At 34.0% G+C, this 27,764-nt stretch overlaps 1 protein-coding gene across 4 annotated transcripts in view; it reads left to right on the forward strand.

The window, feature by feature from the left end:
* SAMSN1 (SAM domain, SH3 domain and nuclear localization signals 1) overlaps positions 1-27,764 on the forward strand; it is a 341,315-nt gene that overhangs the window by 300,200 nt on the left and 13,351 nt on the right. For 2 of the 4 annotated variants that reach the window (XM_079154963.1, XM_079154960.1), the window contains 5 exons: positions 13,878-13,949; positions 18,043-18,192; positions 21,567-21,696; positions 23,686-23,837; positions 26,898-27,104. In XM_079154963.1, the coding sequence (XP_079011089.1) occupies positions 13,878-13,949; positions 18,043-18,192; positions 21,567-21,696; positions 23,686-23,837; positions 26,898-27,104 (711 nt within the window). The remainder of the gene's footprint in view (positions 1-13,877; positions 13,950-18,042; positions 18,193-21,566; positions 21,697-23,685; positions 23,838-26,897; positions 27,105-27,764) is intronic. The other 2 variants (XM_079154961.1, XM_079154962.1) reach the window with 2 other exon arrangements.

A 27,764-nucleotide genomic window follows, 5' to 3' on the forward strand; every position in this document is an offset into this window, starting at 1 on the left:
AACTGATTAATAAGGGTAGAAGTTTTTCAGCTTTGTCTGTGAAAGATGAAGGAATTCTTGAATAGAGTCATTTTGTCACCACCACTGGCTAAGGCCCCTTTTCTCATGTGAAGAGCTTTGAAAGTCATCACCTTATTTGCATTAGTTTGCTGGGGTTACTATAAAAAAGTACCACAGATTGGTGACTTATAAAACAAGACTTTATTTTCTCACAGTTCTGAAACTAGGAAGTCCAAAATTAAGGTGCTAGCAGAGTTGGTAACCTCTGAAAGCAGTAAGAAAAAGATCTATCCCAGACCTTTCTCTTTGACCTGAAGATGGCCATCCTCCTACTGTCTCTTTCTCTGTGCATGTATGCCCCTGATCTCTCTCTCTCTCTCTCCTTTCTCTTTCTCTCTTGTTCTGTGTCCTGATATCATCTTATGAGAACACAAGTAGTATTGGATTATTGGATTATGGCCCACCTTAATGGCTACATTTTAACTTAATTTTCTCTTTTAATGCCTTATCTCCAAATACAGTCACCATCTAGGGTACCAAGTGAGAGTTTGGACATCAATATATAAATTTGAGGGAAAACAATTCAGTTCCTACTAGCTAGGATAAGAACTTAATTTTTAGCTGCTTCCTTCCTTCCAGTGACCTCAGATCCCTCACCCCTTTCAGTTGAGCTCTGTTGCCAGCACACATTTTTAGACTTCCCCCTTAAGTTCCCTCACTTTGCCTGTAATCTCCAGTCTTTTTATTATTTTTTTCTTCCTCTCATCTATATATAGCTCTATGTCCCAATAGGCCTCCATTAGGAATCATTTGAAAACTAACAAAAATGAAACATCTGTTCTACCCCCTGGACCAGTGCTTTCTGACTACGTATTAGAATCATCTGGGGTGTTTTTCACAGATACCTGTCTGTGCCACTCTCCCAGGTTTTCCGGTTGAAGCTCATGCTGCTGATGCTCTGCCTGCTCATGCTCTTCTGTTCTACTTCCCTTAGCCTAGGATGCCTCTGTACATTTTTCTTTTCCAACTTGTGAACTCATACCAATTTGAATATGTAACCGGACTGTCATTCTTTCGGGGAAACCTTGACTGGTCAGCCTAAGGCAGGGGATTAGGGGGCAGTCTGGAAAAGTAATAGGATACATGATCTAAAGTCATATAGGCTTGGGTTTGAAGGTCCTGTTTGGATATTTCCTAACCAGGCGGGTTTTGAATATTTTATCAAATCTCTTTTAAGCCTTGGTGTTGTAATAAGGAAAAGGGGAAGCATTGAAGTGTGTCACAGGGTAGATGTGAGACTTAAGGTAATTAATTTCATACTCATAGTATATCCGCCTAATAATTTCTCCCTCTTTTCTAATTTCATTGTACATGTTCCACACCTCTACTTTTTCTTTTGCCACATTTTATTTCATTATGTCCTACCAACTATATCCACCATTGAGAACAGGGGATGTGTCTTATTCATATTTGTATCCCTTGGATTTGGGAGGATTCAAAAGGGAATAAACAGAGTCTGTCTTGAGTTCCAGGCTCCATGTGCTTTCTATTACATATTGGCTGCTACCAAAAACATTTATAGAACAGAGAATAGTAGTGATTTCTCAATGTATGCATAATGAGTGTGTAATGACTGATGGATAATCTTACTCATTTACAGAAGTAACTACTGTAGAGCACAGTTTGTAAATGGGTCAGTGATAAAGATCTGGCAACACCCACGTCAGAACAAAGTAACTGTTTCGAGAAACAGAATGTGATGAAACAAAACAATAATCAAACATTATAATCTAACTGAAGGGCAAAAAAAGTGTTAGGCAAAGGGTCTTGCTTCGCAAGGAGATTGCAAATGTGTGGGAGAATAGAAATTTGCCACTATGTGTACAGAAAAATACAGAGTAGCTGAAGCAAGTATCCCATTTAAACTCAGCAGACTTGTTCACATAGATGAGATATATACTTCTGGTTTTTATAATTTCTTGCCTCTAGCCTTGATGCCACTTAATTGACTTTACGGTGACTCTACTACACAAACCAAGTAAACTTCCAGCAATGATTGGATGTCTCCTGTACCATTTCTTCCAGGTAGATGATTCTTTGATGAGTCAAATGGATTAAGCAATCCTCTTGACAGAAGAATTTTTCATAGCAAATTAGTACTTGGTATTGCCATTTTTGGTACTTTATCAGTTTGGTCTTTGAGTCAGTTGCCCGGAGGTGGTTTATTGCTGCAAGCTTGAAAAATAAAAGTTTATGCACCTGTTGAGGGGAGGGCCTGGCACTGGACATGAAGACCCCATCAAAGTGTGGACTTTCTAGAAGGACTGACCTGAGTTGTCAACTGGAGTCACTTCCAGTACCTTTTCTTTACATAATAAAGTGAAGACAAGCAAATAATATATTTTTCCTATATTATTTATAATCTCAGTAGTTAAAATTTCTAGTATAAGACTCCAAGCAGATTGACCTTGCATAAAATTTTGTTTTATAGTACATAGTGATATGATGTTAGATATTTAATTTAAAAAAATTGAAATTTTCTGACTATTTTGCATTGTTACAGTTATGAAACTGATTTTCTAAGTGAGGGTATAATAATAAAAATGTGTAAGTAAATGTATAAAATTTGTAGCACTTATAACTATATTTTCTTTATATTGTTTGTTATTATGTAGCCTTCATCTTTCATGTTTTGACAGATTTTTTATTTACTTGTTAGAACATGTACAAATTTCAAATTACTTTAAGATTATGAATATCTCATTAAAATTGCTTATCAATTTTAATGTGTCCTTTACCAATGAAACAAATATTTGTAATTAAAGCAATATAGTTCTTGTGTCTGGGGTAAAATACTTGCTTTGCATGTGTGAGGTCATGGGTTGGATCCCTAGCACTGCAACACACACACACACACACACACACACACACACACTTTTCAAAAACGGAATTCCTTTTGTAACACTACTATTATCATAAACTGAGTTTATTTCTACTACTAATATTTGCCCTTCATAGAATGAAATATCTATACAGGCAAATCCAAATTTGCTGAAAGGAAAGTAAGTGTAATTGACAACAAATAAGTCATAGAACCCAATCATCTTTTCCAAATTTCCTAGTAAAAATTTTCTCCTATTTTTTTCCACCATTCTTTTTCTGTTTGGTATAACATACCATATATTTGCCCCACATAAACATGTCTGTTCTTACTAAGAAAAAAACGTTTAAATTCCTCGGCCTGGTGGCAGCGGGTGCTGCCTGAGATGGGAATGTTTATAAGCTTTATGATATTAACTGCAGCACTCAACCTCAGGTGGCATAAAGCATGCAAAAAAGAACTTTCTGTCAGTTTTATTATTTCTAAAAAGGTTCCCCTTGAAGCAGAAGAGTGACCTTGCTCTGCTGAGCTGACATATGCCACTGGATTAATGGTTGAGCTCTGCTGGAGGGAAGCTCACAGAAACATTACAACTCCAGAAGCTGGGCTGGCGGTGACCATTAATCAGGGGGACCAAAATCATGCATCAAACACACTCATTTAAAAGTAGTAAAAATGACTTTAAAAAAAAAAAACTTTTTGAGAATTAGCTTATTGTTTGTCATTACTTGTGTTCAAGGAGATGGCTGTATGACTAAAATATCCCTTGGGGAGACCTTTAGAAAGGTTACCGTGTACCCAGAGGCCAAGTGAATACAGAGGCATTTAAGACTAATGGATGTTACAAGGAGTTTTTATTCCTGAGAGTCATATGGGAAAGTTTATTGAATGGATTCTACTTTCCCAACTTAATTTTCAAAGCCTGCATTTAACTACGATTTCAAAGTAATGTGTACTACATTTGCCTCTTTATCAATTTGATTTTAAAACTGGGGTGACTGGATTCAGTGGTATAAACATGTGATTGATGAACTTACTAGGAAAATTTTCAGGGACCTAAACTTTCAGTCAACATATTCAATCATTAAGTATGTTAAAAAAAATCTTAGGCTAAAAAACACTCTACACTCTACATCCTTCTATTATGTTAGCTAATGAAAAATTTTTAGGATCTTTTTCTTTCTCCAAATATTGTAAGAATAAAGGACTCACATCTGAGATCCTGAAAGATATTATTCAATTTTACTAAGTAGTTAGTAAGTTACTCTTGTTTTACAAACCCCGTTGATGCTAAAATTAAATGGACATAATTTCACTTTTATTCTTTTAATAGTTTTAGATTAATGATACTATGCATAATACATATGATATAATTTTGTAATAGATTATACAAATAGAAAAATCAGATACTTATTAAGAAAAGCAGAATAAATTTGATGTTTAAGATTTCAGTTAGTGTAGTGAGGCCTGTTGCAATCATCATTACAAAGTTATTCTTCTAAAAAGTATTTGCCTTTTTTACGATGATCTTTAATAGCATCTTGTATTATTCGCCATATCCTACACAAAATTACTTACCAGAATCATTTATTTTCAGAATTGTTTTTGAAATTGAGCTATAAGAATAAAATAGTTGAGAATGGTGTGAACCGTAAAAATATTTAATAATTGTTATAAATAGAAAATTCATAGAACAAAGTTTATTTCTAAATTTCTGAGTTTTTTTTTGTAATTGGAAATTTGAATCACCCATCCTTGGTAGCACATTCCCTATATCAAAGTATCTGGAAAATAAAATTAATAATATAAAATTATCTCAGTGAAATTACTTATCTTAGGGTAGAGATGGCAAATCATGAAACATGTTACCAGTAGTTCCTCTTTCCTTTCCTTGACACTTTCTCCCAAAACATCCCCCCCGCCGATGTTGTAACCATTGCTTATAGGGTAAATCATGACCTCTTTAATAACTCTTTGCCTGAAAGTGACCCCAGAGCCCTTCTCAACATAGATCTTCATAAGGCTTTTAAATAAACTGTCCATGCTGGTTCAAGAATTAAAAACTTCTTGCCACACAGGCAACACACAGACAACAACAAATTTGAGTGAAATATTACTATACCAAATAAAAAGACAGTTTTCTAAATAAACAAAATGATAATGTTGATGAGAGACAGTATTTCTTTCTCTTCCTCAAATGTTTGGGAATGAATTATATTAGGTATTTGACACATTTTGGCCATGTATTGATCCTTTTTACATATAGCATGTGTTCTACCATCTTTTTGTTATTTTACTACAATTTCAGCAATCACCATCTGTGGATTTGGGGGTCTCTAAAGAGTCTCTTAGTCAACAACTACATAATCTCTAAGACTAAATGCTTTTTGAAGATGGCTAAACAAATTCAAATTTTATTGAATTTAGCTAGTTTTACTCCCCAAATCTGTAATATTATTGTACCATTCTATAAACTAACTACAAATAATAGACACATACACAAAATCTCTTTCATGTACTAGGTTATTCATCATTGCTATCTAAATAAGTATTTATAACTTATTAAAATGTAATAAAATTTTAAGTGTAACTTATTAAAACTTAAATGGATTTTCAAGTTGACATTTACCATACAGCTCAACTTTTATTATTTTATGTATACATATAATTTGCTAAACTCCATGCCAAGCTGATCTGTAATAATTTCATTAAACAAGCATGTCATCCCTTTGCACTAGATATTTATTTTGATTTCTCTAGCTTATAGTGAGGAAAATTAAGGCACAGGGTGTTTAAGTAGCCCTTCTTTAGTTGACAAATTAAAGCTCAGATTCAATATGTGGCATGTTATGATTTCCCATGGTACCAGGCAATTCCAGTCAACGTATTTAAACAGAACATGGCACATCTTGCTGATCAGCATGTATACACTAATTTATATTTCTAAGCTGTTGCTCATGTTGTTTTCCTTCCAAGGAATGTTGGTCTTCTTTTTAGTAATTGTCACAGAGATGTGGGGCAAGTATTGCACATTGAAGGGAAGAATGAAAGTTGAGAATCAGTACTTTAGGAAAAGAAGTGATGTGATGTTACATGATTGGAGGAGCAAGAATTTTGGAGACAAGAGAGCTGAAAGTTGTTGCATTGGTTCAGAAATTTGCACGTATTTGAGTGAAAGGAATGGGGGGAGAAGTGCTGAAAATAGGGTTTGGGGAAAGAATTAAGCAGATGTGGAGGCTAGAAGACTGTGTTGGGGGGACAGTACATTACATTTTGTATTATGTGTTCAAATTTCCCAAAGACTGCAGTAACCAAGTGCAATTTTAACAGCACAAGGTGAAGTGTCCAGAGGTGGGGTCAAAGTAGATCCCTGGGTTAGCAGCACATAAGTGGAGAGATTCCTGTTGACATGCCAAAGGCAGGTGGAGAGTGACTCTGAACTACAGCAGCTAGAAAAGTGGATTCTCTAGAGAAAGTCCTGAATCCTTCAAATAAGTGGTGCCACAATGAGAGAATTCCAGGAAGATTAAGAGGGACCATTACAGCAACTGTTAATGGGTTCAGTAGTGAGAGAAAGAGAAGGATTAGAAAGATACGATAAAACATTAGTGTGGGAATGAGTGGTTCAAGTAGAATTTTACAAGAAAAAAAATCCAAACAGTTTAGGGTAGTGTAATCATAGTCACATTTTTTGAACCTTTTCATTTCTTTGATATTCTGTGAAATTTTAAAGAATTGATCATGTCGTTTGCCCAAACTTTTGTCACATTAGGCTTTTTACTTGAAAAAAAAAAGATATTTAAAAGATATCAAAATATTATTTAAAAACTCCTTTCAACTAAAGTATAAAATTATATTCACTGTTTAAAAGGAGAGCACAATTTACGGTCTTGGGATGTGGTGTGAATAATAAGATGTAAATTTTGTGGAGGTATGATTGAGCTTTTTAAACATTTTCTTTACTTATAAAATTTGTTTTGTTACATTAAATAGGCTGATATGAATATCCACTTTTACAGTTGATGGATCATTCTGTCTTGAATTATTTTTTTTTTTTTTTTTAGTTCTAGACCCCTCCAACTTCCTACCTTTTGGTAGGTAATTTATGAGGCACTGTTAGTTTTCAGAAATTATTTCAGTGGCACATCAACTTCTGAAACTTACTCTTAGCATGGAAATTTTGACCAAACTCAGAAAAACTGCAGTAGAGTCAGAATTCTTCACTTCCTTTGAATATTTTATAGTTGACACAAAGGTACTGAATCAGAGACATCAAATAGACTAGCTTTTGTTCTTAGAATCAAGATCAACATGGAAAATATTTAGGGCAATGATATATGTTTGAGCTTCGAGCTGTCTTTATTCAAGGTTAAAATGTTAATGTTTCGCAGTACTGATTGCTTTTTAGCTTGCAGTTCCCTGACATCCCACATGAACATCTTCCACTGGCACCACATGATAGTGTAATTATTTAACACTGAGACAATTCTAACAGATTATTTTTAGTTAAATTCAATTCACACTCTTCAAAAAATCTTAGCACCTGAGTTAGTTAGAACAATTAAATCCTCGAATGCTTTTGGATAAAGTCTGACAAGCTTACTGAGATTTAGCATTTTATAATAGAATATTCATACAAGGGTGTGCCGAAACAGAATTCTGATCTTCAAGAGCATTACTAACCAACGCTTTCTGGGCAATATTTAGAAGATGTGAGAACTTGTTGGCAGAGTGTGTGTAATTTTTAATTTGCCAGTATATTTCAAAATGCTGCAGATGTCTGACGCACATATGCAAATTTTTTCTTTGAAATATACTGCAAAACTTTCCACCAGTACCTTACCTAATTAGTAAATGATGCCTGCGGTGGAGACCTCACAACCAGTGAATAGTTAAGAAAAAATAAAGGCCAGTTCTTCTGGTTGCATTGAAAGCTTACTTCATTTTTCTAGAAAGAGACTCCCTAATTTCCTGCATTTTGGTAGAAGTAGGCTGGTCATTCTTTTAGGAAATCAACTTAGTCCCCTTCTTGCTCTCAAGTTAACTTTGCCACACTTCCCATCCTGCTCAAACAGCAATTACTTTGAAAAAAACCACTAGATTGAAGTTCCATAATGGAGTAGCATGGTGGAAACAAAATCATTGTGGAAAATTTTTAAAAAGACATTTATTTCCAGGTATAGTTCCTGCAACAATTTCCTCATTGAGAAGAATTAAATGGTTTCTAAGAAACTGCCAGTTTTATATCATGAAATGACATTATATAATTATTAAAATTGTTATGCAAAATTATAGAAGAGGTGCAACTAATAAAAAAGAATCCTCTTAACTACCTTTTTATGACTCATCGCATCATGTAGGGGCATATAAACATGAATGTGTTCAAATGTGACACTTGCTCAGGATTATTTTTGTGGAAGCCTAGTAGACTATATGGAAAAAAAAAAAGGTAATCTGCATCCTGTGATCACAGACAGACTTCAGAAAGACAATCCCAAAACAGGTTTATGTAAGAAAGTTAGTTGTACCAAAATAAATTTAGATTAAAAAACCTTAATTTTCTCCTTCAATGTCTGTACTTTAAAAGAACTAAAACTTAAACAATATTATGACATTTTTATTAATTGGCTCCCTAATTAACTTGTAAGACCATTAATTCTTTATAAATATACACACACATATATTTATTTTATCCCATCATTTTATCATGGGAATTTCAAGCATATAAAAAAGTAGACAGTAGTACAGGCTGTGCTATATATACACCAAACAGCTAATCATTAAATAATGGCCAATTGTGTGTTCTTTATGCCCACACTCTGGTTGCTTCTCGCTAGATTTTTTTAAAATTATAAATAAAAAATAACAGTACTACCTCAATGCAAATTTTCCTCTGTTTTCTCTGGTATGTTTTTTTTATTGTAAACAAATGGGATACATGTTTCTCTGTTTGTACATGGAGTAAAGGCATACCATTTGTGTAATCATAAATTTACATAGAGTAATGTTGTTTGATTCATTGTTATTTCTTCCCTTCCCCCTACCCCTCCCACCCCTCTTTTCCCTCTGCACAGTCCTTCCTTCCTCCATTCTTGCCACCCTCCCTAACCCTAACCCTAAACCTAAACCTAACCCTAACACTAACCCCTCCTACCCCTCTTTATGTGTGCATCATCCGCTTATCAGCAAGATCATTTGTCCTTTGGTTTTTTGAGATTGGCTTATCTCATTTAGCGTGATATTCTCCAATTTCATCCATTTGCCTACAAATGCCATAATTTTATCAATTCTTTATGGCTGAGTAATATTCTATTGTGTATATATATATATATATACATATATATATATATGGTATGTTTTTAGTACAGAGGTTTATTTGATATGTATAAAAACATGATTCCCAATTGTATTTGGTTGATATAACTCTTAGAGTCTCTGAATTTATACTTTATCTTCCCTTTTTATTTCTTTCTATTAATTAACTGATAAAACCTTGTTATCTGTCATGTAGTTTCTCATTGTCTAGGTATTTTTATGATTGATTGCATCCTCTTGGTGACATTTAACATGCTCCTCTGTCTCTGTATTACCTAAATCTGGTAGTTAGATACAGGAGCTTAGAGTGATTGCTTTCTTTCCCTTCCGTCCCATCCCTTCCCCCAAGAGAATATTTCATTAGTGATGATAGGTGCTTCCCTCACAAAGTACATATTCTAGTTGTCTCTTTAAGTAGCCGTTGGTAAGCACTGGTTAGATCCAATATTACATTAGGGATTTGCAAAATGATAATCTTATAGTGTTGACATTCTTAATTGATGAACTTGACTATACACATGTACGGAGTAATTTTCCGTGATCAATTGTTTAGCTACTCTGAAATGTACTTCACACAGGAAAGATGGATTGTATGTTTTCTTTTATTTACAAGTCTTCAAAATATAGCTGTAACTTATCAAAAAATAATCATTGCTAATTTTCTTTTCAGTATAAATATGAACCCATGAATTTTGACATGTTAGATACATTGAAGTTATTATTTTTACTGATAATAAAATTAGCCCATTTTTTGATATAGTTCACCCCAACAAGAATTTTCAGTATGGACCCTGAATTTTTTAGAAAATGTATTTTTTAATGGTATAATAACATGTCCAGAATCAACTTGTATATTTTCTGTCCCATCCAGTGAATGAGACCTGGTTCCTTTGAAATGTATTTAGGGTCTACTATCTAGACCCTAGCAGTGATACAAAACTGTCTTGTATTTATTCCAAATCTTTCTAAGTTGGCAGAGATAGGAAAAATACATATTTTAAAGAGCAAATATGCCATGAATGCTCACAAATGTTTTCAATTGCCACTTAAGACTGTAGGGTTTTATTTAAGCATTTGATTTTATATTTGCATTGCTTTTGTCATATACTGAGATTCTTCATTATGAATGTCACTAACATTATTATTTTCATTGTCACTCAACATGTATGCCTGTATATACCAACACTATTAATAACAATGTTATTACTGAAAACAGATAAAGATTTAGTTTGTCATTAGTTTTTGTCCTTGAGATATATTATATGTAGAGACCTTCAACTTACTTTAAGTGTTTTAAAAATCACTTAATCTCTCTTTTTTGAACAACCAGTTCAATATATAAATAGGTTCATTCGTTTCATTTTGATTTTGAAATTTTAGGGATTGTTTTACATATTAATTTAATTTGGTTTGTAATAAATGGAATATTTACAAGGCTTTGAAGTTAAATCTAGAAAATAAAATACATATTCAGAGTACTATGTTTTCTTTCCTATCCCCTTTGTACTATTGGTTTTCCCTTATATCTTGAATAAAGAAAAAAATATATTTTCTTGTAATAGAAAACATATATTTCCACGCTAAGATAAATGAGACCCTACTCTGTATATTTCTCCTTTTTGCTTTGTTCATTTATGAACAAAGGGATTATTATAGGGATTATTCCATTGCATTCTTCAAACAAGTGTTTCAATTTTTTACTGCTGTCTACATTCCCATGGTGATTATTTACCATACATTATTCAGGAAATACCCCTTTGATGGACTTTGGGGTTTTCAACTTTTTTATAAAAGTTCTAGAATGAATGTGGGTGTGTAAATCAACTCATATCCAATTGTATTTCTGAGATAGACACTTAAAATTTAATTGCTAGCACACAGGGAAAACGCATTTTTTTTCTAGATTATTGCTAAGTTTCTCTTCATAAATGTTGTGCTATTTTACAAATGATTTCTAATTGCATAAGAAGTAACTGTATACAATTTTTCTTTTGGGTGGGGGTGGTGCTGGAGATTGAACCGTGGACCTAGCACAAACTAAGCAAACCCTTTAATACTGAGCCACAATCCAAGGTCCTGTATATTATTGACAAAGTGTAAAGATTGAGTGTGATCTAATATCAAGATAATCAAATTATCAAAAACATGAATGGTATTTTTAAGTTACCTTTCCAGTTAATAGCTATTTGCTTATATAATAGCTGTCTTGATGGGAGCTTCTGTCACCAGATAATATTTGCTCAATCTAATTTTTTGTGAGTATACAATGCAAAATTATTAATATTCAAACACATTCTCTGCTGGGTGCAGTGATATATGCCAATAATCCCAATAACTTGGGCGGTTGAAGCAGGAAGATCACAAGTTCAAGGCCAACCTCAGTAACTTAGACCGTCTCAAAATAAAAATTCCAAAAAGGGTTGGGGTGTAGCTCAGTGATAGACTACTCTTGAGTTCAATTCCCACTACCATAAAAATATAAAAAGAAAGACTCGCAATAAGATTATAGTAGAAGCAGATTTTGCTTCCACATGATTCACATTTCCATAAGACAACTTGACAGTAGAAATGATAAATTTGTTCCTTGACCATACATCATAGTAGATATTAATATTAACTCCCTTGCATCATAAGCCATAACCTATACACACATTATGACACCACCTCAAAAAGTCACCAACTTTTAAACCAGAGAATAATGAAAACTTAAAATGTCTTAGGTACTTAGATACGTTTCTTAAGAGTCTCTTAGAAAGGACTGATATACTTCCTTGTCTTAAATTTGTTGAATTATTAGCATTGAGGTGACTGACAAAACCCAAAGTAATAGTCTTGTGACTTTCTAAAACCACTACTCCTAAATCTGCTTTTCTTTATTGATATAATGGGGGGAGAATTAATTTCAAAAGGTGGTTACTATTGATTACTTAATGGAAGATGATAGTGTAGAAAATGCTGAAGGAGTCTATTCTGTGCCCTCCTGTGCAATAGGACCTATTATCCAGTAGTAGAAATAATTCCATAACTCTCATTAATACTTGATAGGAAGGAGGCAGGCGCGATGTAGGCTACAGAATTGCCATAAACGTGGGCTGCAATAGGCCATAAGATGATTTTAGGCCTATAAAAGAGTAATAGATTCCCCCATGTTTGGATTGTATGAAAGCAGGAGAATAGCACCCTCAATTTCCCTTCTGTGATCCCTGAGCAATGACAGATTTCTGGAAATGCCCAGTAGACAAGGCGAAGTGGTTAATGCTTTGGGCAGTCTCTCTAGGTGTAAAGAGTCTTGGTATTTTCCAGTGTGGGTCTCAATTTCAGCCCTCTCTTCCTCTTCTCTCATTACAAACAAGAAGGGCTGAAGGGGTGGCAAGTCAGCGAGAGGTGTTAATTGTGTCTAACACAGCCATCATCCTTGGGGCGATATTCAGCAGCACAGCTATCAGCTAACCCCTTGTCACATGCCAGGATCTTTTTATTTCAGCTCATTTTAAAAGGAAGCAAGGAGTTTTAAAGATAGCTGGTGGGGAGACATGAGTATCAGAGTGCTTCTAAGGACTAGGAGCTTTGAAGCTGACTTAAGCTATGATCTCTAGGAGGACAATACAAGCTTCTACAGGTTACTGACTCCCATTATTAATTTTTCATTATATTAGGTTATTTTTTTCAGTACCATTGGCTTATTTTTAAAATATAATAAACTTGGAATGAGATAAAGTATCTAAGATAAGACATAATCTTGGGAGTTATAGGTATACAAAGATCGGATAACTGCCATCCCAAACAATGCATAAAGTAGAAATTGAAGGAATATCAATTTTTTGACTCAATGACTCTAAAAAATTTTGACAATGTCTTGAAGAGAACCATTTACTCTGTAGCATATCAGGATTATTTGTAATTACCTGCCTAGAATAAGTTGCATAAGAATAAAAATTTAGTTTTGTAAGTGAAAAAGTATCCAAAGGAACAGTCTATTAATAACATATTGAACTTTTTCTTAAAACCAGTGAATGAAACTGACCTAGAGGTTTCATTATGATTCCATGTGAAATGTGGAAAAACTCAGTTTTCATCCCAATCTTAGATGGTACAGTACATGCCTTCAATTTATTAATGGGTTTATGTGTATGCATTCTCTTTCTCCACTCAGCAGAGAATTTCAAAATATCAAGATTTAGGAATAGGAAATGGACCTGTTTTCATTTTTTGTGAAACATGATCTCTGATGGTGGATATACTCAGAAATTTGTTCTTTGTTTTGTCATTTCTATTTATTGGTTGGTTGGTTGGTTGGTTGGTTGAGACTGCTGCCATTACCTACTAGAAATAGTGTTCAGCTCATCTTAAAGAAGGTTCAGTCTAGAATTCACAGATTGTTCAGGTGCAACCCTCAAGAGCAAAAGTAATACTGTAAATTAAAAATAATTTAATAAAGATTTTCTCCAAGGTGCTTAACACTATGACATAAAGCATAGGAAGATATCATATCAACTATAAATATAAAAAGGTTAATAATATTTATAACTTCAATGTCTTTGATATTCCAGGGAAGAGATTTTTATAGCCTATATATGCAAGAGACAGTGCTTATTAAGCTATAATCAAATGTTGTTATAATTTTCAGTAGTGAAAGTCACAACCCCTAAGTGTCCTTGCCTTTTCTTTTCCAATTTTTTAGCGCAGCACCAGTTTTGGGAATTTTGATCGTTTTCGGAATAATTCTGTATCAAAACCAGACTATTCAACTGAGGTTAGTATTTTATTCTACTTTTATAAATGTCATACACACACTTTCTAACAATTATGAAGACAATATTTTTGCAACATAAATCAAGAAAAATAAAAACATTTTAAAATCATAACCTTTTCCATATTTTTGGTATAAATGAACAAACAACGTGATACCTTGTATCATGCTGGGCATTAAAAACTAAGATGGCTAACAGATGTTCAGGAAGGTGGAACATGAACATAAGAAGATAGTTACAATTCACAGTAACACTGAAAATTCCAAATTTCCTGGGCATTTTCTTCATAATGTGTGTGTGTGTGTGTGTGTGTGTGTGTGTGTGTGTGTGTGTGTGTGTTGTAGTTGTTTTAAAGTAGGAAACGATTACATGGTTATGATTTTGTTAAGGAGAACATATGACTACTCAAATGCACTCTCAGATCCTACTATATGCATTGACATGTCTCATCAGTGACCATTACATACACGTTTGTAAGCCATGCACAACTTTAAGCTTAAGAAATCTTCCCATAAAATTAAATCTACAAAATACTATTTTAATAATACCAATAATATATATTTAATTGAGCACTTACCACATGATAAGCATAATAAAAACACTTTTTTTTACCTACAACCTAGGAACTATTATATTTCTAACCTACTGTTGAAGAAATATGCTTGCTTCATTGAGTAAAAGTACTTTATTACATTGCAGTGTTAGGAAACAACAAAGGCAGAACTCAACCTCTTCTTTGATTCCAGAGCTTGCCATTCTGTTATACTACCTCACGAACTAGGGACAGCCTGTGATGAGTGCTTAAGGAAAAATATAATAACTAGTACAATAATAGAAAGAAGGCATACATGCTGAGAAAATTAAAAATACAGTAGCTATCATTTTGCATAACTTTTGCATGTGACTACTAGAATGCTCTGAGTCCTACTGTATGCATTGAATACTTTTAAGCTTAAAAAGAGGCCTTGTAAGATTTTGTTTTCAATTTGCACCTTGTGTAAACATTTAATTCTCCATAATCATACATAACTATGTTCAAATGTTATTGAATTTGTAATTCCAGACTTAACTTCAAATGTAACTCAGACTCATTCAGATTCATTGACAAATTATAAAGGCTGAATAATTGTGAAAGACTTTAGTGAACCTGATGAAATAATTTCCACACTTTTCAGAAGCCCAGCATTCATTCTCCTTCCATTCAACTAATTCCTACCATACTCCATGACAGAATTTCCATCAGGCACTCAGGAAGTACAATGGCAATAATGGATGAAAATGCTTACTTTTTTCATGAAGCTTGAAGTCTAGAGGGGGAGACATATTTTTAAAAGGCAACACAACAACAAAGCTGCAAATAAATACTTTAATAAAAATGTGGATAGGCTATGAAGAACAGCGTCAAAAATGTAAACATTTAAAATATATGGAAATAATTTCTTTGAAGCTTCTGTAAATAATGGTAGAAAACTGAAAAAATATGTAGTACATTTCCTGAAGCTTAGAGAATAAGTTAAAATTAGTTGTAATAAAATATTTTCACATTTAATTAGTAAAATAATCTTACAATGAATACAGAGAAAGCATAAGTAGAGAGAAGAAAGAAAAACTCTAACATTTTAAGTGCTTCCAAATTATATTTTATTCAGGGCTTTTGAATTAATCAAAAAATCTTTGCCTTTTTAACCTTCAATGTAGAAATTAATAAAGTGCAATGAGGGCTTAAATTGGCTGTCCATTCATATTTATCATAGGTGATTTGGGGTAAGATATGAAGCAAAACATAATATTGATTAATAATGATGCTAACTATGTGGTTAAACTTTCATATTAAAATAGTCAAGTTCACTAAAGAGAAGTTTCCCATCCTTTTTTTATATTCAGAGAATGACTGACTGTCCACCTATCAGGAATGGTGGGCAGTGCTAAACCAGATGAACATCAAGTTCTGTTTCTTACGAATCTCAGGTATTAAGGATGGGTAACACAAGTATGTCTTCTGAGGGGCAGAAAATGCTTCACAGTTCAACATAGAGAGTTTCATTTATTTTAAAATTTTTGATCACTAGTTATAAGTATTCTGGATACTCAGAATAAAGAAAAAAGTCTGTGCATTAAATGGACAATTCAGAAAAGAATTAAACAAATATATTATCAAGTAATGTTAAGTCCTTAGGAAAAGAATAAATCTGGTTGAACAAATTGGATATATGAACAAATGGGGAGAGTGACCAATTAGAAAATTTCTCTCCTGTTATGTGATATGTGAGTAAGAACATGGATGATTTAAAGAAGAGCTATAGTGATCTAGAAGTCAAGGAATAGCAAGTATATAATCGTGGTGATAATCTGATAGAGAAAGCAAGGGGGCTAGGCTGGCAATACTTTACTACACTTATTTTTAAAATTTAGTGTGTGTCCATGTATCAAAATCACTTGAAGACAAATTGTCCCCAAATATGTTGATGCTGCTAGTCCTGGGACCACATTTTGATAACCATTATAATAGTGAACAGGGGAAATCTAAGAAGCAACTAGGAGTAAGTTGGTAAGGTTATTTTGTTTTTCAAATTGATTCTATATAACACAATAAATAGCATTTTATAATATATATTAATTACACTATATCATATTTTTTATTTTATTAATTTTTGGGCTGTAAACACTTTGTGTTTTATTCTGAGTTGGATGGGAAGTCTGCTTTAATAAGCACCAGACAGAAGCAATCAACATAAGAGAATTGATTAGCACAGTAAATGAATTGCATGAAGATTTCTGTACTAATAGTTGGAGTCAAAATTTTTACCATAGCTTGAGAATGTGGAAAATGTGCAAGTATAGTCACCTGGCAAGGTGAAAAAAAAAATGAGCTTCTCAACTTATTTAACTAACTTCAAAACTTCTTAAAAATAGGCATAACAAACCCAATTTCTGTCAAAAGCCAGAGACTATTTTAATGCTCATTCAGCACATAGATGCTACAGCCTTTCTAAACTCTCCAATAAAACTCTCCAATAAAATGTCTCTTTCTACTTCTCAGTCCTCAGCATAGAGCAGAGACCCAAAAGAGGTTTGTGGATTGGTTTTGTTTTTGTTGTTGTTTGTTTGTTTGTTTGTCATTGGGGATTGAATCCAGGAGTGCATAACCACTGAGCTATATTCCCAGTCCTTTATTTTTTATTTAAAGACAGGGTCTCACTGAGTTGGTTAGGATCTTGATAAGTTGCTAAGGCTGGCTTTGAACTTGGATTCTCCTACCTCAGCCTCCTGAGCTGCTGGGATTACAGATGTATGCTCCTGTACCCAGCAGATTCTTGATTAGTAAAAAGGCCAGTGCAGAGATCATTTAGAGTTAGGAATGAGTTAGATATGAGAAATAGGAACACATGGCCTTTTGCATCTTGCATTTGCAAGACCCAGAAAGGAATCAGGGAGAAGAGAATAAGAGAGAATGACAGAACAGCAAGTGAGAAGTCAGAGTCCCACAGGAGCTTTCTGGCAGTGTGGGCTGAGACCCTGATCTCAGGGACAAAGAGCAAAGACAGTCATAGTTTGGTCTTCATTAGTCAGCAGGGACCAGGAATTTTCCATAGGAAAAAAAAAGTCTCATCTGAATAGATGAAATTACTCAGTATGCCTGGTATTTATTTCTATTTTTTTTTTCATCTCAAAAACAAGAGCTAAAATGGTTTTTCAATAAAACTATTCTAAAATAACCAAAGTCCTCTTAAAACTAATTAACATGTAGGTGCTGGGGTATAGCTCAGAGGTAAAGTGCTTACCTAGCATGTATGAGGCTCTGGGCTCAATCCCCAGCACCACAAAAAAAAAAAAAAAAAAAAAAAAAATTCAGATGCCCAGGTGAGAACCTTCACCATCAAGTGTTACTTTTGGAGTTTGTAACACAGGTAATCAGGGTAATCAGGTCTGAAAAACTTGAAAAATACGTGTTTGCCTATACTATTTGATTTTGTGGAGGCTAATGCACAGAATGTATATAAAGTCCATGAATTTGGATTCTTCTAACAAGGTTTTCAAATCAATGTTCCTCATGTATTTATTGTTTCACTTAAAAAAAAAAATAAACCAAACTAGGTACCTGAAGGAGAACCCACAACTGAAAGTGGAGAACAAAATAAAACTTCAAGTAATGGAGGCGGTCTGGGAAAAAAAATGAGAGGCATTTCATGGACCATGAAGAAAAAAGTTGGTAAAAAGTATATTAAGGCCCTTTCTGAGGAAAAGGTAAGTGCATCCTGTTAATCATTTCTATCTCTTTTTTCCCAAAGATATTCAACAGGTTCTTTTTCTAGATGTACATAAAGTATTGGTGCTTTATGAAATACTTAAACATGTATTTTATCTCTCACTCATCATGCCCCGAAATTGGGTGGAAGAAAGTATAATTACTCTCATTTTAACAGAAGAAATTGATGTTCGTAAAGATCATACATCTGTATACATTGTGAAAAACAATGTTATTTGTGTTGTAGTAAATATCAGTACTTCATTCCTGTTTATTACAAAATAATATTCCATATTATAGATAAACCACACTTTACATATTCATTCATCAGTTGATAGGTAATTGGGTTGTTTCTCCTTTTGGGATCTTATGAATAATGCTGATGTGAACATCTCTGTGCAATTATACTTGCTGGAATATTTTTGTTTCTCATTAGTAGATGTAACTATGCCTGATCAATTTGAGAAACTACCAAACTGTATTCCAAAGTAGCTGGATCATTTTTCATTCCAACTAGCAATGTATAAAGGTTTTAATTTCTTTACATTCTTCTCAGCACTTGTTATTGTCTGTTTCTTTTTTTGTTAGTCATCCTAGTAGAGGTGAAGTAGAATCTCATTGTTATTTTAATTTACATTTCTGTTACAACTAATGATATTGCTCATCTTTCCATTTGCTTATTAACTACTTCTATATGTCTTTGGAGAGGTGTTCATTTAAATCTTTTGCTCCATTTTAAATTGTATTGTCTTTTTCATTTTCCAGTTTTAAATGGTCTTACATATTCTGGATAAAAGTCCCATTCTAAGAATTATAATATTTAATTTTTTTTCTTTTGGTACTTAAGATTGAACCCAGGGGCACTTAATCACTAAGTCACATCCCTAACCCTTTTTATATTTTATTTAGAGACAAGGTCTTCCTAAATTCTGCGGGGCCTCACTAAGTTGCTTAGGCTGACTTTGAATTTACAATCCTCCTGCCTCAGTTTCCCTCCTCTGGGATTACAGGTGCATGCTGCCACACCTGACTTATATTTTTACTTTCTTAATAGTGTTATTTACATGTTAAATGTTTATAATTTTGTTGTAGCCCACATGATCTATTCTTTACTTTTGTCACTTTTGCTTCTGGTAGAACACCTAAGAAACTATTGTTTAACATAAGGTCGTAAAGGTTTACTCCTATCTTTTCTTCTAAGAGTTTTATAATTTTAGCTCTTAAATTTTGGAGCATGATCCATTTTGAGTTAATGTTTCTATCTGGTGTGTGAAAGGGGTCCAACTTTGTACATTTGCATGTTGAAATGCAGTTGCCCCAGCTTCATTTCTTGAAAAAGGCTGTTCTTTCCTCATTGTATTGTCATGGTACCCAGTTTAAATCAATTGACTATAAATGTATGGTTACATGTACAGATCATAAACATATGAGCTTATTTATGGACTCTGAATTCTATTATGTTGATTTTTATGTCTTATGCCCATTCTTTTTTTTTAACCCACTTTTATATGACTGTAGTCCTTAATACTCTATCACAATCAGTAGTAATCTCTGTGCTGCCAAATCTAATGATCATTTTTCTTTCTTCTTACTTCACTCTTCAGCTGTATTTGACACAAGTGATGATATCCTTACATGTGAAGTATTCTCTTTTCTTGGTTTCTTTGGGCATTCTTTTGGTATTTCTTCTTCCTGGCTTTCTTTCTGGGGTTTGCTTCCTTTCTTTCTTAATACCTCACAATGGTGACTAAATGTCAGCATGTATTTTTTGGAGGGGACAAACCATATTCAAACTGTAACATTTTGCCCCTAACTCCAAGGTTCTTGATCTCTTCATAATGCATAGTCCAGTCAATAAAGCAGGGTCCTCCACCAAGAATCTTACTGGCACTTCTCCATACAGTCTACAAAGTTCTTCATGAGCTGGCCGTAATCCACTTCTCTGAACTCATGTATAAATATTAACCTTTCTCTTATGATATTGACCTTCACAATACAAGCTAATTCTAAATTCAATCATATTGTTGTTATTGCTTAGAAAACTATATTTAAAGTTTCTTATAACTTTTATCTTCTTATCATTCACATCAATATTTCAAAGCATGTTACCATTTAGCAGGGTTCTTTGGAGGCTATTTTATCTAAATCAAACAAGCTTCCTAATTTTAAACTAATTACTTCACATCATTATGTTGTATATCCTTCATATTACTTATAATTCTCTGAAAATGTCTGGTGTATTTTTTTTACACATTCTTTCCTAAATTCTTTTTTAAAAAATTTTTACTTGTAGAGGGACACAATACCTTTATTTTATTTTATTTTTAGCCAGGGCTGAAGATTAAACCCATTGCCTCATACATGCTTGGCAAGCACTCTACCACCGAGCCACAATCCCAGCCCTTCCCAATACTCTTTAAACACACATGCATGTATATATCCATAACCTAATGCACTAGAGTGTACTTCATTGGAAAAAGGATGCTGTTGGCCAGTTATCTTATTTATCATGGTATTCCCAGATCCTAGAACAGTACTATGTACCTAGGAGGTCTACTATAAACCTGCACTGAGTGACTGAATGAATAATTAAAGCAATAGATAAAGCCAAGACTCAAACTATATGTTCTGAAGTTTTATCAATATTTAGAAATGCTCAAAAATGGGAATACTGAATTACATTTGGATGAATATTAAGAAATTCATAGGCTTTGTCCAAAGTATCTAAATATGGAAAACATTTGGGATGTTTTCGAGGAAATGTAATTTGTTTTGAAATTGTCTGTCTTTCCTAATTTTATGCAAGATTTGCTTTTCACTTGACTAGGTGGCAAGCACGGTATGAGATTTGTAAAGCTCCTTAGATAAGCTTTGCTTTAGAATTGCAAAGTGTGCATGTTTTATTCATATCTAGTGATCTGGAAGGGCGCAAATAACTGACATGAAACAACTGTGCAGGGCTTAAACCTGTAGTATCAGATCTCAAAGGATTAGTAATGGTGGTAAATAGATGAGAAGAAGAACATACAGAAGTAAAAGTACTTTAACAGATAAAGCATACATGTTGATAAATCTAACATTTTTGATTAAATAGTCCAAATATGATATTCATCTTAATTTTTAAAAATTAGCTATTATAGTTTCAATTGAATTCCACAGTAAGGAATGTCTCATCTAAGGAATTTTTCTAAGTATTCTCTAAAATGTTTTGCTAGAAATTGAGCTAAAGATTAATGACTCTCATATTTTATGCTGATGTATTCCTAAGTATTTTGTTGCTAAAATATGTCTTGTTTGTTAAATCAATGCACACAGTGAACATCTCCATGGAAATCTGCTCTTAGCACTTAACCTCTGATATGTTTTTCTGAAGGATGCAGAAGATGGAGAGGATGCCCTCCCATGTCGGAATAGTGACCCCATGATTGGGACCCACACAGAGAAAGCGTCCCTCAAAGCCAGTGATTCCATGGATAGTCTCTACAGTGGGCTGAGCTCATCAAGTAAGGCTAATGAATAAGAAGAAGGATCCTTGATGTGAGAACTGGGTTAAATTAATTAAAAACAGCAAATCTGCCCTCTGGGGTTTATTTATCAAATTAACAACAAGGTTCCAGCTATTTGGTTAGAGAAGTAGTGAAAAGTAGTATGTCTTGAATCTATGTATTCTTCAAAATGATGCAAAATACATTAGACAGAATTATGCATTGTTTTAAAACTTTTTAATGCTTTAGTCAGCAGTCCTCTTGGGAATGTGCCTCAAAAATGTTGTGTTGGATAATTAATTTTGAATCCCTAGAATAAAATGCATGTTGGGGAAAACTAGCATTATCTTGAGTCAAAATGCTTAAAATTATATTAAATACTCAAATAAGTAAAATTTTGTTCTTTCTCCCTCTCTTTCTCTTTTACCTTAGTTTTCTTTTCCTCTGCAATGTTTTAAAAAAGTACAAGACATTTGCATCAATCTGTTCTTTAGTTTTTAGCATTAGTGAGTAAAGAGTGAAGCATTATGAAGATACTAAATGGTAGAAATGTCACCAATTAGGTGACAAAAAGGAATCAGCAAGGGATCAAAGAGGGTTTTCTGAGGAGCATTGATATCTTTCTAAGAAGGAAATTAGTCAAGATTCAGTCATATTTCCTGCTACAATATTTAGATGAAACTACCGATAATGTACAGAACCTTTTGACTTTTTTTATGTATAAGCTCGTATAAAATCCTCTAATCTTTTTAGGGTGTTTAAATATCCTTTTCCATTTCTTTTCGAATCAACTGCTTCTTTTATTTGAAGATGGATCACGAAGACCAGATGTTTCAAATATCCTGAATTTTATTCTTATTTTCCTATTGGCTATAGAACAGTTATCTTGTGAATGAATCTAATGCAGAAACATTTGAAGGATGTGCTCCTGTGTGTGTGTGTGTGTGTGTGTGTGTGTAATTCAGATTTCATTAGTATCATTTCTGCAGGAAGTTTTAAAATTCTAAATTGTGATGCTGAATGTGGGGAGAATTTTATTAACTATAATGTACCATGAAAATTCTGAACCTGAATTCATTGTGGAAAGGAGAGTATAAGGAGCCAGTGGCCCTCCTAAGTGTTACTTTACACAACTTCATTTCTGTGACTGGAGGCAACTCAGCTTTCCTTTACACAAATTTTTATATGTACATGGAGATTTTGGAAAGATCTTATTTTATTTCCATAATGCCTGATATTGAAACCTGGGCTGTTCCCTAAAGAGAACAAGGAAAGAACGGCCAGAAGGAAGAAGTAAAGTGCCACAGAATGGGGGGCAACAGAAGAAGCAGTTCCACTGGGAATCAGCAAAATGGAATCTGCTTCCACTCTTTTCCCTGAGGTTCAAGATCAGAAAGGAAGAGGACCAGAAAACAAGAATTTGGAGCAGTTTCAAAAGCTTAGTTTAGAACAGTTTCAAACCACTTGAGGGTCCAGAGATTGAGACCACTTCCTCTTTCCCTCACACTTAGTCAACAGGCAAAATATCACATTTTATACAGAGATATTGCCTCAAAATGGTTTTTGATACACAATAGGGACTCCAAGGGGGAGTTTTGCTACAATTTTGATGAGTTACAGGGAACTTGGTAATGTCATGCTTTGACTATTCATGGTCAATAGCATACAAAGATCAAACTGTTGCTATCAATTTATGACTTTGTGTATGAAATTACCAGATTTGGTCAAGGCTTAAACCTATCTTTGTTGTTCCTCAGTCAGTGTCCATTGCTCAGCACATCATGTGCTGGATCAGATCATAGAGAACAAAAGGAAAGGGTGCTGGGTTAGTGATTGAGAGCACCAGATAGGCAGAGAACAGGTCAGAAATAGCTCAGAAGACAGATGTCACAGATGGAGTAGGGCTGGAAGGGAAAACAAGACTGACACACATTGCTTCAGTGGCCAGACAGGGTTTAGAATGCCAAAAGCCTTTGATGGGGCTGTTGACCTCTGCTTTTTTTTCAGGTGGAATAACAAGCTGTTCAGATGGTGCAAGTAACCGGGACAGCTTTCGACTGGATGATGACAGCCCCTACACAGGACCATTCTGTGGCCGTGCCAGAGTGCATACAGATTTCACACCAAGTCCCTATGACACTGATTCCCTCAAAATCAAGGTGGGTTAACATAATATCTGCCTTCTAAATCTTTTGTCAAATTCTTTTTGTATGATCTGTTTCAGGGAGTACAAGAAGTAGAAAATAGAGATGTAAGTGTGTCCTTCCCAACAGTCAAACTGGGGACTGTGTACAGTGGCAAGAATGTGGGGGGAAAGAAACAGATAAGGTGGGATAAGAGGGATCAGATCATGCAGGCTATTAACATGAGTTGCTGCTAGGTAGATCATACACATTCAGAATCTATGGTGCAGGGAAGGAATTGTCTATATTTTTCTGAAAACTGAAAGCCTTGCAGGTTTCAGGAGATTTCCAGCTCTGCCTGATACTTGGAGTGAAAATAATGAAGACAGAGGGAGAAAAGATAGAAAAATCAAATAAAAGCCCAGTTGAGCAAAGATCTAAAGTATCAGGTGTGACTGGGCAACTCCAATGCATTTTAAGTTGGTTGTTGTGACTGACTAGAGATCTTTTTCCCCTCTTAAATTCCTTCCTCTTAGCCTTATACTGTAAGCATATTGTTGTATAACAAATTACCCCAAACTCATAGACTTCAAACAATGCAAATGCATTATTATATCATGGTGTCTATAGGTCATAAATCTGTGCATGACTCAATTGAGTTCTCTGTTTAAGAACTTACCTGGGTAAAATCAAGGTGCCAGCCAGGCTATAATCACACCTGAGGTTTGGGGTCCTCTTTCAGTCTCACCTGCTGTTGGAAGAATTCAGCTTCTTGTGGTTGTAGGACTGAGCTCTCTGCCTTCTTGTTGGAGAGCAGCTGGAAGTATTCTCAGTCTGTAAATTCCACCAACCATGGCCCTGTCTACTACATATCTGTTTCTCAAGGCCACAGGAGGAAAGTTGACAATATGAGGCAATATCTTTTTGTTAAATGAATCCCACATGAATAAGTCAGACCCACCTAGATAATCTTATGTTTAATTAACTCAAAGTCAACTAATTTGGTGCATTAAGTATACCTGTGGAGTTGCTTCTGTCATATAAGGTAATATAAGCATGTGTGTGAAGTCCACCATATTCATAACTTTGCTCAAACCAAGAGGCAAGGCAGGCTGCAATAGCCCAAATAGGAGAAGGCTTTGTGTTAAAGTGTTTTATCGATAACATCTATTACATCTATACCTTTTAGTATCATAAAGCACTATAACTAAAAGGATATGAATAATGTATTTTCTATACTGTCAATACCAAACCAATGGTAAATAATGATTATGCTATACTATAAAGCATTGATATTATTATTTGATATTTAAGGCACTCCGGTGTTCTTATTCCTTCTTATGATATCAAATCAGAGTAAGCTTAGAGGGAGAATAAGAAAAACATTGTGCCCACAGTTATCTCCTTAGTCATTTGTATGAAATGATTTGAAGTTCAAGTTCAAAACTTGGGAAAGGGTGTTTGTAGCCTAGAATGCATTTTGAGGGGAGGGCAGAAAAGGGAATACACACAACATTCTGACTCAGAACTGCTTTCAACTCCCTGCAATGAAATACCAAGCACTACTGTTGGTTCTGGTCTGAGGTGATTTTGTGGCTCTCTTATAGGATATAATGATTCCATAGTTTGAAATTTCTATTGTTTAAGCAAGATGAAATTGAGTCTATACAGGTGACTTATGAGCTTTCCTGGAATGTACAAGTTTATAAGTTTAAAGGATTATATTCAAGTTTATAAACATGTAAGTTTATAAGTTCAAAGAATTTAGTAAAGGGTTACCACACACAGGAACTTCCTATTCTTCTGTGCATTTTCTGATCTGCTTGGTGAATAGCTGCTGACTACACTTTAATCCTTATAGTTAAAAGGAAAAACAAAAAACTAGACTAACAGCTCAGAGGCCCAGATAGGGAGATGATCACAGGTCAGCAAGATCGCATCTTTCAATCACACTAAATGCTACCATTATTAAAAAAAATTGTGTTTTGCACAAATTACAGATTCATAGATCAAAAGGAAAATATGTATTTTAGTAGTAAACTTATGCTATGTTTGTTTAAGATAGATCCTTAAAGGTGGCAAAAATATTAGAATCAGTAATATCTCTCTGGGGCAGAAAGACATGTCTCAAAGGAATAACTATGACTCTTTGGTACTTATTTGCATAGAACTCAATTTTCTTTACAAATATATATCCCCAGGAGATCTTCTATGCTTGTCAATACCTGACAAACTGTAGACATATATGATATTAGGTGTGAATAAGCAAAATACCACTTGGTTTGACTATCCCAATGCACTTCATTCATACTCCACTGAAACTCTGAAGGTCAATCTACATGTTACTTCCTCTTGATAAGAAGAGTAGCATTAGTACTCTAAGAATTAAATAGCATGATTTAGTGCACACATACTTTTGTTACATGTTTTATAAGTTCTGCATTTCATTATTTCAGATAGATAAAGCACTTCACATGGATTTGTTTTGTACTCAATATTAATTCTTTTCAGATGAACTTGAATCACAGACAGAGTCATAGACTTCTTTTTGTTCTTCTTGTCCAGTTGGACAGCCCCTCTAGGAATGACAGCGTGAACCTTGCTATATATGTGTTGCTTTGACAGAACGAATGAAATGGCATCATTTTTAAGTTAAACTTGGGCTTGAGTTCTGGTTCTGTACTCTTGTAAGCTCTTGGGGAGTCATTCAATATCTAGTTTATCTTCCTGTAATAGTTAAAATAATATTATATCTCATATATGTATTTATGAGGTACCCTGTGAGCATAAAATGACTTAGCATATGTGGTATATAGATTATGCTGTTTTCTATAAATACAAGTTAAGTTGATATGATAACAAAACCAGAAATGTGTTACAAATGTATATAGGAGCTTTTTATCCAGTATGTTGAAGTATTCATGAATATTACCAGTAAATAATTTCCTTGGTCAAGAAAACTCAGATGTATTTCTGTTATGTATGAACCCCTCTGCAATGTACTCATTGCTGTAGTTGCCTATAATTCCATTATTTCTATCAAATGTAATAGCCATAGTTCCTTGAAATCTGATTTAGACATGTCTTTGCCCTTAGAAAGGAGATATCATTGACATCATCTGCAAAACACCAATGGGCATGTGGACAGGAATGTTGAACAATAAGGTGGGAAACTTCAAATTCATTTATGTGGATGTCATCTCAGAAGAGGAAGCAGCCCCCAAGAAAATAAAAGCACACAGAAGAAGTAAAAATGAAAAACCCAAGACCCTACAGGAGTTCTTAGAGAGGATTCACCTTCAGGTTAGCAAACCTTTGGCCTATTATCTTTTGGTGGCATACAGGTGGAATAATTGATGGGATTGGATCAGTGTTTGCCTGGTATTGCTTAAGAATATAAGACTTACAGCAAAGGAAAATATGTTTTCCTAGAACAGCTCTTATTTCTCCTTTATTACTTTTATTATGCAAAGACAGGCCTTGATATAACATCCCTTGGACTAAACCCTAATGGTACTTAGTGGTGACAGTAGAGATTAATATTGAGAAAGTGCAATGAAAAATGATAACTATCCAGGAGAATAAAAGACCCAGGAAAAACGTCTAAATGGGAATGATAAAGGGAATGTGAAGAAATAAAAAAGTCCAGAGAAGTGAAAGGAAAAATGAAAATTGTATTTTCTATAGGGCAGAGATCAAAATCAAGTCCAGAGAAGATAACTAAACATAACATTTTAAAATGAAGGTGTTAGGAACAGTGATCATTAGGCCCCATAATGACTGCATTAAGGAAACCATGCTGTCTGTTTTTATAATCCAATTATTTGTTGTTACAATAGCAAAAATTTTATGAAATATCTGCCTTGTTAACTGGTGTGTACATACACTATACCTAGTCTTACTCAATTTACAGTTTTGAAATCCATTTCTAAAATTAACCCAGCATGACTTTGATAATTTTCA

The sequence above is a fragment of the Sciurus vulgaris genome (assembly GCF_902686455.1).
Source record: "Sciurus vulgaris genome assembly, chromosome: 10".
In the NCBI taxonomy this organism is placed as follows: domain Eukaryota; kingdom Metazoa; phylum Chordata; class Mammalia; order Rodentia; family Sciuridae; genus Sciurus; species Sciurus vulgaris.